This window comes from Wyeomyia smithii, chromosome 2 (genome assembly GCF_029784165.1).
Source record: "Wyeomyia smithii strain HCP4-BCI-WySm-NY-G18 chromosome 2, ASM2978416v1, whole genome shotgun sequence".
NCBI lineage: Eukaryota > Metazoa > Arthropoda > Insecta > Diptera > Culicidae > Wyeomyia > Wyeomyia smithii.
This window is the reverse complement of record NC_073695.1, coordinates 43,949,523-43,968,163: the sequence shown is the minus strand read 5'-3', so window position 1 is coordinate 43,968,163 and position 18,641 is coordinate 43,949,523. Positions and strand designations below refer to the sequence as shown.

General features: G+C 37.3%; 1 protein-coding gene across 1 annotated transcript in view; it reads right to left on the bottom strand.

Annotated features, from left to right (window-relative positions):
• The window catches only part of LOC129721343 (division abnormally delayed protein), a 295,108-nt gene that overhangs the window by 21,154 nt on the left and 255,313 nt on the right, over nucleotides 1-18,641 (bottom strand). Inside the window, exons 3-4 of the mRNA XM_055673793.1 lie at nucleotides 14,637-15,174; nucleotides 14,371-14,557 (exon numbers count right to left, since the gene is read on the bottom strand). Of these exons, the coding sequence (XP_055529768.1) occupies nucleotides 14,371-14,557; nucleotides 14,637-15,174 (725 nt within the window). The remainder of the gene's footprint in view (nucleotides 1-14,370; nucleotides 14,558-14,636; nucleotides 15,175-18,641) is intronic.

Here is an 18,641-nt window from a genome sequence, read left to right as displayed (position 1 = left end):
AGCTTCATCCCCGAGCAGAACACTTTCATCTAGAAGCGCCATAAAAGCGCCATTATCCGGATGAGATTAGCGGCAAGTGGAAGCATATTCCACAGTGAAATGCGCGGACGCTCGGATGAAAAGTGCACATTTGCTATCAGACGGCGCCAGTCTACCTGCAGAAAACCCTGCAGCTCAGCTCAGCCGGTTCGGTTTTCCTATTTTTGGCACGTAGAGAACAAAATTCACACAGAACTCATCCGAGATGCAAGACCACAGCGCATTTAAGCCCAGACAGACACACCTCATGGGAAACCGGGCTACAGATAGGAGTTTAAAAGTAATGATAGAGCAGATTTTCTATTACCCGATGCAATCTGAGCCATTACCGACCGGGTTTTGATTCGTTCGAGACTAGCAATGAGCTTGATAGAATCGGAGTTGGTGCACAGTCATCTTCCTATCATGTTTGAAGATGGTTTATCGAAGGGTGAAAGGGATCGCCGATAGGCATCTAATGCGAAATTTTAGCTGCATCGGATATTACCTAGAAGAGTTTTGAGTTTGAGCAAGGAACTAATAAAATGCATTTCTTGCTTCGTAACTCAAAGCCCGTATTCAATGACAAAACTACTAGAACAAAATGTGGTTGTCATTTAAATTTTTAAATTCTGGTTATCTGAAATCATTTTCTGACTATCATTGTTAGAATGATTATGCATTGATGTTTGTCTTTTTTGTCGTAATTTCATCTTCATTCGACTGATTTCAAATTTCTACTGTTCAATCTTAACAAGTTTGCCGTAGTTTCGGCAATTTTGACCTGTTTTGAACCTATTTTTATTTGAATAATTTATGTTTTTATTTCTGAAATACAAATAGTTGTTCCAGGCTTATAAGAAACTCTACAAAAACAATTATCAGTTTCAATTTTATATTTTATTCACACATTTTTCGTAATTTTGTTTTTATTTTTATTAGACATTGACCAAGTTACCTATTCCACAGATTGGCTGTTATATCTCATTTGTTTTGCTAAGGAAATTTCACAGTAAAGAGGTTTTATGTCACTTTTTTCAACTTTTTTAGATCCGAACTACAAAAAATGTTTGCCAAATTTTCTGTTTGTTTTGTGACATACTTTCCAAACTCGCTCTAACGCAGGATCTGTGGAAAAGTTATTATATATTTTACGCTGACCGATTGTAACCTAGCTTCTTTTATCAGGGTGTCTATTCAACTTCGAAAATGAAATTATCTGAGATTTTCAGGTTTTACCAGAAGGTTAATTTTTTTTCCATCAAAAATCATCAATACATCTGTTTTGGTAGTTCTAAAATCGATTGCTAAAGAAATACAAATGCATTGATCGTATTTTTTTTAAGTACAAATCAGAAAAGACCCGAATGATAATCTTGAAGACGCAGTGGCCCTGAAGTATGCCCAATAATTCATTCGCAGATTCTTTTTTCTCAAAACCAGCCTTGTGTTTAAGATTTTTTTTTTGATTCATCAGAAAGTTATTAAAAAAAGAAAACAGGGCGAAAGCGGTCCAATTGCGCTTGTAATTTGAAATTGCGCAAAATCTCTACCACAGAACCAACATTTTAAAGTGGTTTTTCATACCAATTACTTTCAACGCAAGAAACATGAAAAAATGCTATCGAAAACATCTATTAAAAACACTACATTTTTTTAATTGTCAAAGATCGTAATAAATTTTGTGGCTTCCTATTGAATGCATGAAATTTTTTCATCGAGCTAGCCATCGTATGGTCGAGTCTTGACTAAAACAATAATTGGAATACTGACCTTAATTTGAGTTTTGCGTCTTTTCGTTACAAAACATATTTTTTGTTATCACACCATTTCTCCTCTGTAAGCTACTTTTGATAAAGAGTTTATTACTCACGGAGTTTTTCAACTGATTTCAGTAGCATTAAAAAGAAGTTATTTATATTATTTCAATTTGATTTCAGATCATCAGCTATACGCTATCTATCTGTCTCCAATTTTACAATTTAATCAGTTTTTCTTTGTTAAGCTTCATGCTTTGTTTATTTATGCCCCGAATGAATTTTGACGCTTGCGCCAAGAATCATTTATTCTATGAACATAATTTTTAGTGTTGGAAAATATGGAAAAATTCAAGGATACTCGAAAAAAAATTAATATGCGATGCTCAAGAAGTAAAACTAGATCTTTCGGACAAAATTCTGTTCAAAAAGCAAAACTCCCTGATTGTTCTAAAAATTTCCAAACGTTTCCAGTTTTTTTCAGACAACATCAAATTATATGATAATTCTAGGTTTTACACGTTTTTTCTAATTATAAATAGAAATATGCTTCTAGCATGCTACTCATCGTTATCGAGATTTGAAAATAGCGAGAATGCATTGAAAAATTTTCATGTTCTTGCACTTTTCAGCTATCGATATCCTGCATTTAAAACTTCTATGTTTTGCAAAATTTGGGTGTTCTATATTGCGCCTAAAAAATTTAATAACATATAAAGGGAAATAATGTTTGAAAAAATATAACCAATCGAACAAGCTGATCCTTTTCGAGCAATTTCTCCTCGAAGAACTTTAACACAGACGATCGCCAACATCGAAATTACCGTTTTTAATCCAGGCTCACTTTTAGGCAGGATATGTGAAAAGAGAATAATTTTAATAGTAATTTATGTTTTAATGAGAAATGAATTATAAAAAACAACAAAGATTTTCAAAAGCTACAGGGGGTAGAAAAAATGATCGAGACAGGCAACGGATGGATTTTGACACACACTCCTTAATTCCGGAGCATTTCCGGTGTCCGTTGAATCCGTCAAATTTCCTAGTAATTTTTTGAAAATGGAATAGTTATCCAGTAAAATGAAACCGGTTTAATAAAATTGATTAATTTGTCGTGAAGTTCTGACTATTCAAAAATTGACAAAATTTTGCCTGTCTCAATCATTTTGTCTACCCTCTGTATTCGTTGTTAAAGCACTTTGAAAAAAAAAAAAATTAAATAATGCAGAGATGTTTAAACGTTCAACCAGAGTTCATTTAAAAACTATCAATTGAACTTGGTTGAGGCATTTTTCTCATTATGAGGGTAGTGAAGGAGATTGATAAAAGGAGGGGTAACAGACGTTGGTATCGGAGACCGAGTTTACTTCTGCATCCCCACAACTGTGACGGAAAAGAAGGGTTGTGTCACCGTGGTATATGACGGAATCCACCACTCGAAGCTTTAACTCAAGAACTTGAAAAATATACAAGAACTACAGTCAAACCTGTTTTTGTGCGAAATTTATTTTGTGCGACTTTTTTTATGCGATTTTTTATGCGACTGTTTTTGTGCGATTCTTTTTGTGCGGCATATGAAAAAGGACCACTTCCGACTACATTTTAGCCATTTAGTTTTTCCGATTCTTGGAATGAATTCCAACGCTTTACAGGAATTTTGCGTCCAAAAATTACTATTTGAGCCAGTTTTACATAGGAAAAGTCACGAATTGCTAGCCTACGAAGGAAAACGGCTGAAGGGATTAGTATGTTTAAAAAAAACTACGTTTATCAATCCGATGTTTAAAAATTGTCCTCATAGGTATTCCAAATAAAAATCATCAACTTTCGAGTTATTTTTAACTGAAATTTTTTTTTATCCACCGCATAAAATAAGTTTTTTTTTAAATAATGCTGTGGAAATATTGTTTTGTAGCTGCACGTGAAGTTTCAAATGATTTTTTGTATGCGATTTTTTTATGCGGTCCCTATCCCTCGCACAAAAACTGGTTTGACTGTACATGTAGTCTGCAGTTGCTTTTACGAGAAAAATACTAATCACGCAAAAAAACATGCATAAAACTAAAGTGGAGCGGTTATTTCGCCTGCGGTAAAAATCCAGAGAAAAAATGAAAAGGTCAGCGCAAACTAGTAAATATTCGAGAGTTTTGAGTTAGAAATTTATTCAATGCTTTGACCGATTTGACAACGTTTGACAATCATCTTTCTTACACGTAAAATCGGTCATTTCGAACATGCCTAAGAAGGTGTAAATTCCGGATCTAATAGAACTTCGATGTATGAAAATGACTAGAAATTTCATATGCGGTATGTACGACCGCGCAAAAAAACCTACATAAATTCTGTAATCCGCGTAACCAATGTTACTAGTCCTGATTACTTACTAGTTACTAGTTACTAGTTACTATCCTGATGTCTGCTAAATATTAAAAAAGAAATGAAGTGAGTGAACGATTTAACAAAAAAAATTCAATAAAACCATACCACGTAAAACTCAACTTTTTCAGGCAATCTGTGCAAAACTATGTTTATTATTGTAAACTCCCCACAACAAACGCACAAATTTTGAAATTTTTTTTCCGCGTAAGAGAGCCGCGACTTTAGTGTATAAAAATGATTAACAAAAATGATTTACATTAGTTTAATCAAAACAAGTCAAACAGAACTTGAAAAAAAAGTATAGCATGGTATTCAAGACATAACTGCATTCACAACGTGATGTACTGTTGCGAGGATTAGAGTGCTGCACTCCTGCTATTTGCCCACATCCAACACGAGATAAATTTGATTTATTGTTTAGTTGTGTGGCTGAAGGATCCTTCGGTCATGTTTCACTGTTTTTCAACTTAACAACTTAACAACTTAACTGAATTCGTTTCACAAAATTTATTACACTTCATTCAAAATATTCGCAGCAGCATGTTCAATTCTATTCGCATGAATGCCACCAGTCAATGTCAGTACGTACAGAATTTTGTTGTCCCCTTGCCGCACAGCTGCAATATGCAAAACACAACATTGTAACAACAGTGGACTTACCATAAACACTGCCAAAACGAAGTACATGGTGGCTGGCAGAGAGCGTGGTAGTTCTGCGGATGTTGGTGCTGCGGTGGAGATGGATGGGGATACTTCCGAAGTGGTCGACGAATTTGTTTATCTTGGTACTCTCGTGACATGTGACAACGAGGTGAGCCGCGAGGTGAAGAGACGGATTGTGGCGGCGAATAGGGCTTATTACGGATTACGTAGCCAGCTTAGCTCCCGTCGCCTACAGATCCGTACGAAATTTGCGCTCTATAGGACTCTGATCCTCCCGGTAGCGCTCTACGGACATGAATCGTGGACGTGGAAGGAGGCCGATCGACGAGCGCTTGCAGTCTTCAAGCGTAGAATCCTGCGATCAATACTCGGAGGCAAACTAGGAAATTGGGTGTAGCACAGGCCATGAATCACGAGCTGTACGAAGTATACAAACACGCCGATTTTGTCAAGCACTGATGGCGGATGAGCAACAGGCAAAGATAATATTTATCAGAGAACCGGATAGAGGCCGACGACTTCGAGGCAGACCTCGCACGCACTGGATGTGTGCTGTCGACGAGGGTGCCAGAGCAGCGGTTTAAGGGGAGAGTGGAGAGTAGCAGCCCAAGACCGAGTTTTGTGGAGACGTATTCTGGATTCGGCATAGGATCTCAACGATCTGTCGCCATAAAAGCAAAGTAAGTAAGTAAGTAACAGTGTAATAAACTGTTGCGTTGCTGAGAGTACTGCACTCTAGCTATTTTTTGTACATTCGTATGACAGTGACGTGTCGATTTTATCGCAACCAAAAGAAAAATTCGCGTGATATATTTGAAACATATTTATTCAACGAGAGAAAAAAAGTTTCCACTATTTAAACGATCAAAATGATATTTTATGTTCAACATAAATAAGCATGTGTATTACTAATCACCTGAAGGTGTTAAACATAAATTTTGAATAAATCGAAGCAAAATTCAACATATAAAATAACAACAATATCATGAAAAAGACTATTCAGGTACAGGTCGGACTCGATTATCCGGAGTTTTGAAAAACATATTCGCTCCGGATAATCGAACCTTCCGGATAATCGAGCCATTTTTTCAATTTAAATTTTTAATATCTTTCATCTAGAACAGTGAGTTTTCTATTATAATAAATTGTAAAAAATGCATGTGTCGACGAAAAAAATTGAAAACTGTCTTCTGACTGTTTGTCGGCGTTTGTTATACATATATACGTTATAATAAATTTTGTTATAATGATTATCTCGAAGATGCAAAAACGAAATAAAACAACACTTATATATTTTTTCTATTTCTTGAGTGACCTATAACGACCTAGACGCTCAATATGGACTACTTTGCAGAATTCAAGTCGTTATTAAGTTCGCATGATGAGTTTTAGTTCAATAATCCGAGAGTATCCGGAACAGAACCGGTACAGGCCTGCTTGTGTTTCTAAGTACTGCAATGATCATGGCCATTATATTACAGGAATATGTTCCTGCCATAAATCCGAAACCGGTTTACCAATAGCGGCTGTCCTCATTGGCAACAACAAAAAAATAACAAAATACCTTGCTTTTGAAAGTTATTGAGTAAGAATTGGTTAAAGGAACGACGAGAAAGCTGCCAAAAACTACTGCCTAAGCGGACGGGGCTTGTACCGCTACAATTATGAACAACCCCGAACCTCCCAATGACCCGGAAGACAAAAGTACGTTATAGAAATACAATAAAAAAAAATACTCCGGATAATCGAACCATTTTTTCCGGATAATCGAGCCCCGGTTAATCGAGCCTCCGGATAATCGAGTCTCCGGATAATCGAGTCCGACCTGTAGTGCTTTTTTATGTCTATTTGTTTTCCATTAGGATAATACATAAGCAAAAGGCCAATTGCTTTGCTCAGCACGTACAACGCTATCGTTTATCTTTGACTGCTTTATTGTGGGTGTTTGGGTGTTTTGTTTGATAAACAAAGCAGGTAATTATTTTCAACACCCAAGCAACAATTGAAACATAATAAAAAATAAATTGTGACCATTTGTTGCACTAATGAAATTTCGAGGTTTTAAGAAACATTTTTTGTTGCTACGATGAAATTGTAAAGAAACAAGCAACAACTATAGTTGCATCGCTGCTTCAAAAAACTTTACACCAACAACGTCATTCGCGTGGTTGGATTTGTTGTTGAAACGTGCAAACGGCATTTGAAAACCTAACCTTCACTGAATAGATCTAGTGGGTGGAGCATATAGGTTGCCAGCATGATGCTTGCGAGATACAAAAAACAAACACACAAAAATACTTCTAACAGTTGCTGTCATGTTCTGAAGCCAACCATTGGCATGATAAGGGAAGCAAAATTTAAAATTGAGCCATAAACTTCCAAGTGTTTCTACAGCAAATGACGTAAATAGTAAAAACGAGAAAATTGAATAGAAATTGATAACTGGGATTGAATCCTCATCAAATTTCTGGAAATAAAGATAAATTGAACAGACAATCTTTTTCCATTCTGACCATTTGCCATTTGACAATCTTGCCTCAACGCCATGTAGTTTCTATTGCGCCCTAGTTGCTGCTACGGTGCATCTTTGTAGCTGAAATTTAACCATGCAGCATTTACCATGTTGTTATCAAATTCCATGCATAAGTTCATACACATTGCGGTTTCATTCTTGAAACTTGTGTTGGAACAACGAAAATGTTGCAATTGGCTCCACCTCCTGCGCTTTTTTTGTCATTGCATAAGAAACTGAGATGTAACTGCAACTTATTTTCGCATAAGAATTTGTTGCTGTGATGCACAAAGTTCATTATCGAAACAAATTTTGCTGCTTGGGCACTCATTCTCTCAGTTTCTATTTTCATCAACTTATTTTCATTCTCTTCGTTACCGCTTTCATCGAAACTTTCTGATTGCACATTGGCAATAGAGACTATCAAGAACTTATGTGTGGCTGATTCGTTTTTCCTCCAGCCCTGCATAATTATTAGTGGTTCTTTGATAAGATGATTGTTTCTATACTCACCTGGTTGCTTTCAAAACCTTGTAATTATGATAGGTAAAACGTCCTGCTATGAATCAAAAAGCCAGTGCGGCCTAAGCAGATCGTTCGCGTTTTCGGTTACTGGTGGATTGGTCTTTAACAACTGTTAGATTAGCTTCAATATGTGACAGTGCATCTTGCAAGATTACCTAAAGGTTGGTTCTCAATAATCTTTTTCAGAACTGCCTATTCGAAACTTTATATTGTTTTGCATTTCGTTTCGTACTGCCTGAAATAACAAAGCAAAAAAGATGTACCAGACCAGAAAACCGGCGAAATGTAAGTTATTGATAATCAATCAGTTCCAAATAAAACTGTGTTAAAAACAGCTCCACCTATTTTGATAACTATTGCTTTTGAGTTAAATATTTTCGAAAGGAAATTTTCAACGTTTGTGACGTTGAAGTTCTCTATCAAATTGGCCGTAGAGGTGAATGTTGCTTGCTGACCAAGTCAATTAAGGAATGCAACTGTCTCAGGCCGAACCAGGCACAAACTGCGAATTTCTCTTGTTAATTAAGTATTTCATTCTATCCGCAATCACAGAACGGAAGGTCAACTTCAGGTATATGATTGAACAGAAAGTGCACACAAAAAGTACTGAAAAATGACAATTGAATTTTCTGTGCTCTCGGGCAATATATATTTGTCGTGTACGTTTATGCCGCTTTGCCAGTGATATAATGTGGCATAATTTATTCGATGTTTTGAATTGACGGTTATTTCAACAGTTTAACCCGTTTAATACAATCTATTACGTTCGATGCAAAAACGTTTTGGGAAAAAATCGCAATTATTCACATTTGTGGAGTTTGTCATATTTATAATAAATGAATCACATCTTTATTCGGAAATAAAATTTATAAACTAGTTTCATCCTCTTATTAGATTATATTAAATATTTTGCCGATTGACTCTAGTCCATTCTGGAGAATATAGATTTTCTACTCATTGATGCGACATGCGACATGCCATTTAAATAAAAATAAGCAGAATAAGCTTAAGTAAAATCAGGTTAGCTTCTAGGGCAACGAATAATGCGATTGTAAGAGGTACTGGTTCCATTGTGCAGTCTTTTTTTTTGAAATCTGATAAAAATCTAATCGTGATTCGAAAAAATGCGCTCGAGCAGGCAGAAGTCTGTGAAAATCTGCACACATTTTGAGAAAGTCATAGGGAAAAAATGTAGTTAATCATCCCGCATAGTCAATAACCATAAAACGTGCCTAACAACTAGTTCGGGATATAGTTTCGACTGTATGAGGTAACGTTAAACCATATGGATTATCATCCGTTTATGGTTATTGATTATGCGGGATGGAGATTGAAAAAAAAATCGCACATACCTGCGAATCAAAACAAATCAGCGTTTTGCTGACAAATATGGTATCCCTGCTGACAACCGAAAGTGACAACCTTACAGAACACTGAAAAAGGATCTCAAGAGGTTCGTTTCAAGAGGTTTCGAAATGCGTCGTAACCTGAGATTACTCCGAAGTAATCAATGTCATTTTTTTCGAGTAATCCAAGGTAACCATCAACAATCAATGACAAATAAACTCAAGTACGAGTAGTCAAAATTTATTTTATTATTTATTCACTTTTCGGGTTTCTTGCATGCATTTGAATGACGTTCAATTTTGACATAAGAGCGCTTTTTAGATGGATGAGGGCCCAACTAACAAACCCCCGACTAATGAGCAACCGGTAAGCGAATCACCATTGTATATCAATAGTGCCTTACCCCTAGCGTTCGTTCATATATGGAAACATTCGTATAATAGATAACGCGCTCAGGGGAGAGGTGGAGGAAAGGTATCCAGCGAAGTGTTGAACTGCATAAGACCACCATGCAAATTTGCGTTACTTAGTTGATGGGGGTTTTGAAAATTTCCGAACTTCACGTTACGTAATATACGAATATTCTTTAAGAGGACTCTAAACGAGGTGGTAATTAGAGACTTGAAACAAAAGATGCGACACTCACTTTATGTAACTCGTGTTAATAATCTGATTATTTTCACAGTTAAAAGGAGTAGATTACTAAAAAACAATAAAGGAACAGTTCTACAATTATCTATGCCGCTATCTGAGTCAGCTGTTTTGAAGGATGCTAGGGGCAAGACACTGCGTAACCCAATAGGTGATTAGTAATCCTAACAAAAAGAAACAACCGGTGTCATCTTGCAACCTGGATAGCTCAACCCAACGCGTGAAAGTCCTTCACTAGTTGGGCTACGAATTTAGTGCAACTAGCAAAATTCGATTGTATTCATTGTTACTAAGTGTTTATCGTTGCATTTTTAGACAAACCTCTAGTTACATCAAAACTCTTTGAAGTCATATTATCGTCGTTGTGATGTTGGTGTATAGAAACATAGTAAAACGGTATGCCAAAAGTACAACCGGCTATATTGCAAAAAAAAAATGCCAAAGACTAAAGTTGTTTATTAAAACAACCGATGACCAAAATTCATCGCAACTTATAATATACTATTTCGATGCATTCAAATTATAATTCCGGTAAAGCTACATTCCTTGCTACTGATATTCATTCATTTTAGAAGCAATTCACAACTTGGAACACATGAATTTGCGATTTTCATTTGCTTAGTTAGTAAGAATCTAGTAACAAGTAGAAAAAGTTATTTGCTGTCGCTTGGTGATGCTTCGTCTCCAACCGTACAAAACAAAAAAACGCTTCCCCGCTCGTGCCTACTTGTTGATCAAACCGTTTCAACATGTCGCTATGGTTGGGAAGTTAATGTAAATAAATAAATAAATTAATGATAGATATTAATAAATCTATTAACCAATATCGTGTAATATTACCGAAATATTTTTCATGAAATAAAGTTGTCAAGCCCCTAGAAATAATTTGTTTTCCTTCTCAAAGATGCTTAGCAGGGTTAACCTGTAGTGTTTTCGCCGACAGATTTATACCAGTGTGTTTGATTGATTTCGATAAAAGTAGTATAAATTCTGTTTATTTTCCGTGTAAAAAGCGTTCTTTCCACCCCTAGGAAGCGCTGCAAAATTCACTGAGCACTTAGCAGTTTTCGTATCACGGATGACCTTCCGTTCTGTGCCGCAATGCTATGTATAATGTACGGATACAATGGAAGTTATATATAAGTCCCTCTTATAATAAAACTGGTCTGAGTAACGTATAATATGTAGTTCTATTCGGGGAATTGTAATTATGGCGCGGTCTTGGCTGGAGGAGCGAGGTTTCGATAAGACTCATTCCTCTTGACAAATACGTCCTTCTTATAATAAAACTGATCTCAGGAATATTTATCCTCTCCAGTAAATTGTAATTAACGATATTGGCACGGGGATCGAGGTTTCGATAGGACTCCTTCCTCTTGACATAATAAGTCCCTCTTATGAGTAACCTGGCCAGAGAGAAACGTTAGGTGTAGTCTCACTCCAGGGAATTGTAATTAGGCGATATTGGTAGGATAGAAAGAGGCTCGGTATAGTAGAGCAGTAAGCTTGAAACGAAAGGGTAAACTCTCACACACAAACACGGATATAAATGAAAAAGCGTATCATTCACTTCAATAGTGATACTGCAATATAATGAAGTGCGGAGTACAGAAAACACCTGGACAATATCACAATAGATCAAATGTCTCTGGTCGCAGTGATGAGTCCACACAGAGAGAAACGTGCATGTTATTATTGTTTTATCCGTGCTTGTGTGTAATGTGATTTTACCCTTCGTTTTACACTCTACTATACCAGGCCTCCCTCGTCCTGCTAAAAATCGTAAATTATAATTTCCTGGAGAAGCTTCGACGTGCGTTCTTCTGACCAGTTTTATTGATAGAAAGGACTTATTTTTGTCAAGACGGAGTCACGCAAAGGTATTATAGAACTCAGCGTAAAGAAAGAGTAAGTAGTGGGGGGAGCCTGAGAATAAACCCATGTTGAAGGTCCTTTTTGACATCGTATGCCTGATTCTACTAAGATTCGAACCCACGACCATCTGCTTGACAAAGCGGACTACCCCCCCATCCCATACCCATTCACTTATTGTTGGGGCAAGACAGGGTGAGTAAAATTAAATATCTTAATATTCATCTAATGCTTCTAAGCCCATTGTTTCGCCTACGATTTCAAGTCCTGTTCAAAGTGGGGTGGGAGTATCAAAAATGTATTGATTAGAGTGAAGGACCAATCCAGTTGAAGTTATCAAGCAATATTTTATATAACTAAGCAAATAAGAGAGCTCGTATGATAAATGCTAGAACTTACCGCTAGGTGGATTCATTCGGGGTATTAATTTTTTTATACCTCAGAAACGTACATACTGTACATACAGAGTGGATTTCTTGCGTCTTGCGAAACTGGGAGTATGGCACAGCTCAAAAAAGATGGGGACACATTCATAAACCAATTAATAAAATTTAATAAAAATGACACAAAACCCACTCAATTCAAAGATCTGGCAACCTTTTGCATTAAAGCGAAATAAATTCAAATACATAAAATAAAAATAAATTATATTTTCCAATTAGCTTCTATACCAAATGTTTCTTCATTTTTATATTATCATGTTACTTGAACTTTTTTTATCTTTAGGATTACTTTATTTAGCTTTGACCTGAGAAAAGTGTAGTTTACAAAAACTGTAATGGGGAGTAAATAACAACATAACTGAGATTAAATTCAAGCAAATGAATAATTTGAAGTAGTTAAAATAACATTTGTATAAAAAATAGCGGAGAAATGCTATTATATTTTCTGCACTCAATTGTGTTCTTAAAAATAGACAAATACTCAAAAAAATACAAAAAATACCCTGCTTCAATTTGTTAAAATTTACTGTGGAAGTCTTATAAGGCTAAGGTTTGATTCTCTGGATTTACTATGTACTAGGATAACCTAGTAGTAAATCCAAAAAATCAAACACTCAATGTTCTAATCGAACTTGGATAAAATTCACATTCATAATAAGAACAGGGCTCAATTTGGCCATGAATGAATTTGAAATTGGTGTTATTTGAATCTGTTTCGATTTTGTTTGCAGTTGTAATTTTTTTCGTCTTCATTTTTTCTCCAGTTTAGTTTAACCAATTACTGGTTGAATACTGCCCAATTTATACCTGATTTTTGCACAAGATCATCCCACAGTGCAGTGAAACCGTTTTTGTGACTTTTTGGAAATTGACCGAAATTAAATTGAAACAAGCTTTAGGTAGCTTTATAGTTCATCAGTTTGGCCTGCAAAAAAAAAGCATTCCGTATCGGAATTCGACCTTCTGTTTAACTATACACAGACTTCGCAGCCGACTGTTAAGTGTACAGGACAATTGCGTGGCCTAGCGCTACGATCCTACTACCACTAACAGTCTCTCCCGAGCCGGGACTCGAACATACGACGACTGGCTTGTTAGGCCAGCATCGTACCTCGAGACCAGCTGGAAGATAATCAGTTTGGCCTGATTACAGCAAATTTGAATTCCATGGGGATAACACTAACACTTCTTGTTCTTCCTGAAAAAAATCTATATTTAAAGTTTGATTTATTCTACTGCGTTGTCTTTCAATTTTAATTTCATTTCATTTCGCTCCATCTGGGGCGTACCTTTTAATCCATTTTTCAATTAATACCATATATATAATTTTTGATGGCTCTTTTGCAATAGTAAATAATTTAGAAAGAATCTTAAAAAAACTATTAGCATTAAAACAAATTATCCGCACTTATTCTGCTAATTTTAAAAAACAGAACACCATATGTTAGTTTCCCTGCAAACCACTTCATACCCCGGCGAAAATAAAATCTCCCTGCGAATATTACTGCACCGACAGGAAATGAACCTTGCAGTGGCGAAAAAAAATCTCAATTACCCCAGAGCCAATTTTAATAAAGCGAGCAATTATTGAATTTAACAACGTTGCATAACGGTCCCAGTAGGGGACCGAAACTTGCTTGCAGCGGGCGTAATGTACGCAGCAAAAAAGAGTATACTTTTTCCACCAGTAATTTAGGCAGACGTAATTGATGCTGAAGGTTCTTTGGCCTGAGCGGATTCCCTGATTATGCAGTCTGGCAGATTTCACCACACTTCGAGTACTTTACTGCGTGCCTTGGCTTGGTAGCCAGCCACCAAAAACCTGCACTTCCAATAATAAATACTTTCGGCTGCATTCGACCTTCCCTTTCTTCTGCGCTTCATCTGAAAAATAATTGCATTCCTGGTAACTTTTGTCGGTTTTTTAATTAATTGGCGATAATCGACGTATTTGCAGTGTCAAAGTTTTTTTTGTTACTTAACGTCACGCCCCACAGGCTATTGTTTTCTCGGTCGCGTGGCGACACAAAAGAAGTGAACGTAATTTGTAATTATTAGCAGGATTGGATCAGCATCTCAAGTCACAGTGAGCTGCACAAAGCGAGAAACTATGCAACGCAGTTCGCTTCGCTTTACATCATCACTAATTAATTCAAAACAGTCGGGATCAGCCGTGAGTCTATTGTACGGTGCAAATAATTACCTTTACTTCCAGCTGCGGGCCATTCTCCATCGCGTGCATGATGGCGCTGGACAATCTTCCATCCAGGCCCTTGATTTCTGCCTCGATACCATCGTTCGACCGGACGGTGCTTATAAGTGGAACGATAGCTTCCGTAAACGTGTACCAGTCCTGGTTCAGGATGCCGATATACTGCATCAAACAACCCCTGGAAACAACGCAAAACATGCTCTATGTTATTATCGCTACCTGTATGCTGTTGAATGGCTGTTGAATGGCAGTTTTACCTCATGACATTTTTGCATAGTCCTGCACAGGGTTTCGCGTGATTGTGGTTATACTTTTTACAACTCGCACAATAGTTCATCCTGAGCAAAGCGGCCTTGCATGTATCCTGGAGATTTTCCGCTCCCAGCTCGTCGAGTTTGTTCAGCACTTCGGCACCTTCTCGGAGCACTCGCAACAGAACGCTGGCCGCACCGACGCTCGTCACTAGTGAGTTCGCAAGCTGCTGCGGAATATCCCCGAATGGTTTCAAATCATCGTAGGTGTGGATCAGACAATTCTTGTAGTCGCTGTGAAAATCTACATCCTTATCGGCGAGCACCACTGCGTGGTGATAGGCCACTGGGAACAGATTTCGGAAGAATTTGTCTGTGACTAGACCGATGTCGTCGGTAAACGAGTCCGACGTTAGATGGTTCCGGATTGTTTCGTACAGCTCCAGAATCGGTTCCCGCGACAGTGGGGACATTTTACGGTACACCGTCGAGAACAGATTCAAAGTTTTGTTCTCGGACTGACGGGAGAGCTGCAGCAGGTAATCTGTGTAATTGGAGAGAAACAGAACAACGCACAGGATTAGTACAAGATTGCTACGGTATGATAACGTCACATGCATAAATGTATGGGCAGAATATTTCTCACAGAATCAAACAAAAAAAAAAAAACAGAAACGAGTTCCGAACTGCCAAAGTACAAACGTGCCATGGGAAGCGAGAATCTTCCAGGTCGTGTGCTGCACAATTTTATGTATGAAGTCGTAAGCCTAACAGGTAATTCAATATCTGCAATATGTGGGAATGTGCACAAAGCATCATCAGTTTTGTCGGAAAGTTTCCGCTCCGTAAAGGCTAACCACGGAGCCGTGCGAGTCAAAAGCAGGACCAAAGAAAATAAATCTTAAATTCATCTTTTGAAATCTTTTTAACGAGGCCACAAGAGAGTACGCGGTGCCACATTTAAATTTAACCTGCAGCGGTGCGCAGTCCGCGGGAAGCCTGCTCCCGCGCTCCGAAGGGAAGAAAATGTAAGCTAGACGAAGAAAAACTCGTTCCTCTTGGCGTGGTGGCGGAAATTTTTCGGAGCCCTTCGTTGTGCGGCTGTTTCGAAGAGAGAAGAAAAAAAGGGATGAAGCTCTGGAATAGTTGGGTGATGACGCAATCCCGCTGCATTCCGTGGGGCTGATTCACTGCGATTAGAACGCAGCGAGGGTACTTTGCTTGATGAAAAACGCAGTTTCTTGAAGTCGAAAAAAGGTACTTCCAATCCCCGAAACTAGTTTGAATTAAATCGCGCAGTGCTGCTTCTTGAAAGTAGAACGGTGGAGCAATTTCACCCAACCACTTGGACTAGTACTCACAACATCGCTCGAGGGAGATCCAAATGAAATACGTGACTAGCGAAGAGAGAGAATAATCAAAAGATAACACCGTGTGTGGGATGAGTGCAGAGTTATGTTTGTCAATCAGTTGCCCCAAGCAGTAACGAAATGCACGCGGTAAATGCGACGCGTGTGACACACGGTCGATTAAGCCGGAAAAGTTATATCTAGTCGCAAGCTGAAGTTACTATAAATGAGGGTAAATTAGGGCTGGAGAGGAAGTGGTGAATGGCAACATGGCCTGAGCGACATTTTAAGTTGGATTTTAGTCGACGGTTCAGAGCTTCATTGCTGAAATACATATTATGAAAGGTCAGTAAAACTAGTTAACCGTGTGTTTCATGTTCGCCAATTAGACTCGATGAATCTTGAATGATGAAAACATTGAGTCAAAAAGGTCGAATCAAAAACATGATTAATGAAATTGGACATCTGTTCACAATTTCTCGTCATTGGGTTCTGGAAATGTCTTTTGGGGCAGTAAAGTTGCGATTGCACGCTTCTACGAAATAAAAGACTCAAAATTGTATTATACCAGAGCGCGTTACCGAAATGACGGATGTATCGCATTTGTTAACAACTACAAAACTTCCGTTTGACATTCTACTCGTTGGTTTTTTCGGTTTCCGAAAATGAACTGACCCGAAACTCTGCACATATCAGATTTGAATTTGTGCCCGTGGTGAAGGTTATCACTTGGTCTTGGCGAGCCTTGACCTTCCCAACATGTTCCTTATATGCACCCGGTATCTCTGGTAGAAGAACTTATTTGAAAAAAAGTGTCGCTCTATTACTCGTCATTCGAAAGCTTAAGGTGTCTCCATTAATATATATTAATATAATATTATATATATATATATATATATATATATATATATATATATATATATATATATATATATATATATATATATATATATATATATATATATATATATATATATATATATATATATATATATATTTATATATATATATATTTATATATATATATATATATATATATATATATATATATATATATATAATATTCCACAAAAATTAAAATTTTCTATCGGCGGCTCCAGAGCAATTTTTTTTTCAAACATTTTTTATAATTGGAAAGTTAGTTAAATGGATATTAGTAATATGTTTGATGACTACGCGGAGTTATCAAGATTATCCGATCGTACTGAAGCTTGGAAAGGATTTATTGATTTATATGATAGAACAATGTTTCGAATAATCCCAGATTTTTTTGACAAGGCTTAAGTGGGGTAAAAAAAATTCTGAAATTTCGAGTCAAAATCTGCTGAAAACAAACAAATGCTGTAGCTTTGAGTATACTCAATCGATAAATCTGAAAATTAGATGATGAAGCCAAAAATGGCCGACTTAGAACTATCTCTTCGAATTTTCATAGGGAAAACACTCGGTAATAGATAATGCATCACCTGTGGAACACTAAAAGCAAAGCAAAGCCTTGGTGCTACATTCCGTATCGGAATTCGACCTTCTGTTTTACTATACACAGACTTCGCAGCCGACTGATAAGTGTACAGGACAATTGCGGGGCTAGCGCTACGATCCTACTGACATTAACAGTCTCTCCCGAGTCGGGACTCGAACATACGACGACTGGCTTGTTAGGCCAGCGTACCTCGAGACCAGCTGGGAGTCGCTATTGTTTGTAAAAATTTGAAGTGGTGGCTCGAAGTCGGCCATTTGTGGCTTCAACACCGTTTCGCCTCAAGCGCGTAAAAAAACGAGCCTCAAACTGTTGAATTTTTATTAATATCATCCATTTGAATGACAGGATCGAAAAGTCTGATTAACTAGCTGTCTGAATGTAAAAAATACCGTTCGTCACAGAGAAATCTTTTAATATCAATCGAAAAAAAAACAAAATTTTAGCCATTTACGCGCCAGTTGGGTGCTGCAAGAAATTCCCTGCAAAACAGACACAAACTGCTTAAAATAGGTTCGTGGTGATTGAAATAGTGTCTCTCGATTGGGAACTTCAATAGCTTTTGTTTATTTCGTCAGTTTTATTATCTTAAAATAAGTGCTGATGAGGAATAGGTAGTAAACAAGTTGAAATACTAATGCTTATACTTGTTGACTCTTCCGTCTCAATACACAGGAGACTGCATAAGCTACTCAAAATAGGTTCCCTACCCTACTATTGAAAATTGTCAAGCCTTGTTGAAACGCAGATTTTAACCTTTTTCCCTAGCACGGTCAACAGAACTATATACCTAGTTAACCAGGAAAGCGCTTTTTGACCTATATAGGAGCCTGCTTCTGCTCAAATCAATCAGTGGATGGTCACGATGATGGCCTTAACTAAGCAGCAGTAGCGGCAGCGGGTATTAGCATCGATAGTGGTAATATCATCAGCGTTAGGTGCAGCGGCACTACTTTCTCTAGTGAAAAGCTGCCCTTGTGCGGCAGCATCAGCGGTAACTGAATTACCCTGCACTTTCTCTAGTGAAAAGATCGGCCGTATTTAAGCAGTACACAAACGGGGAAGTTGGTAATCAAAATCTATCGGCCGTCAAATTTTCAGTGTAAAAACAGTTTATCACTGTGTGGTAACACAGAAGAGTTCCTGATTCCCCATCACCGATATTAAAATAAACATCAAATT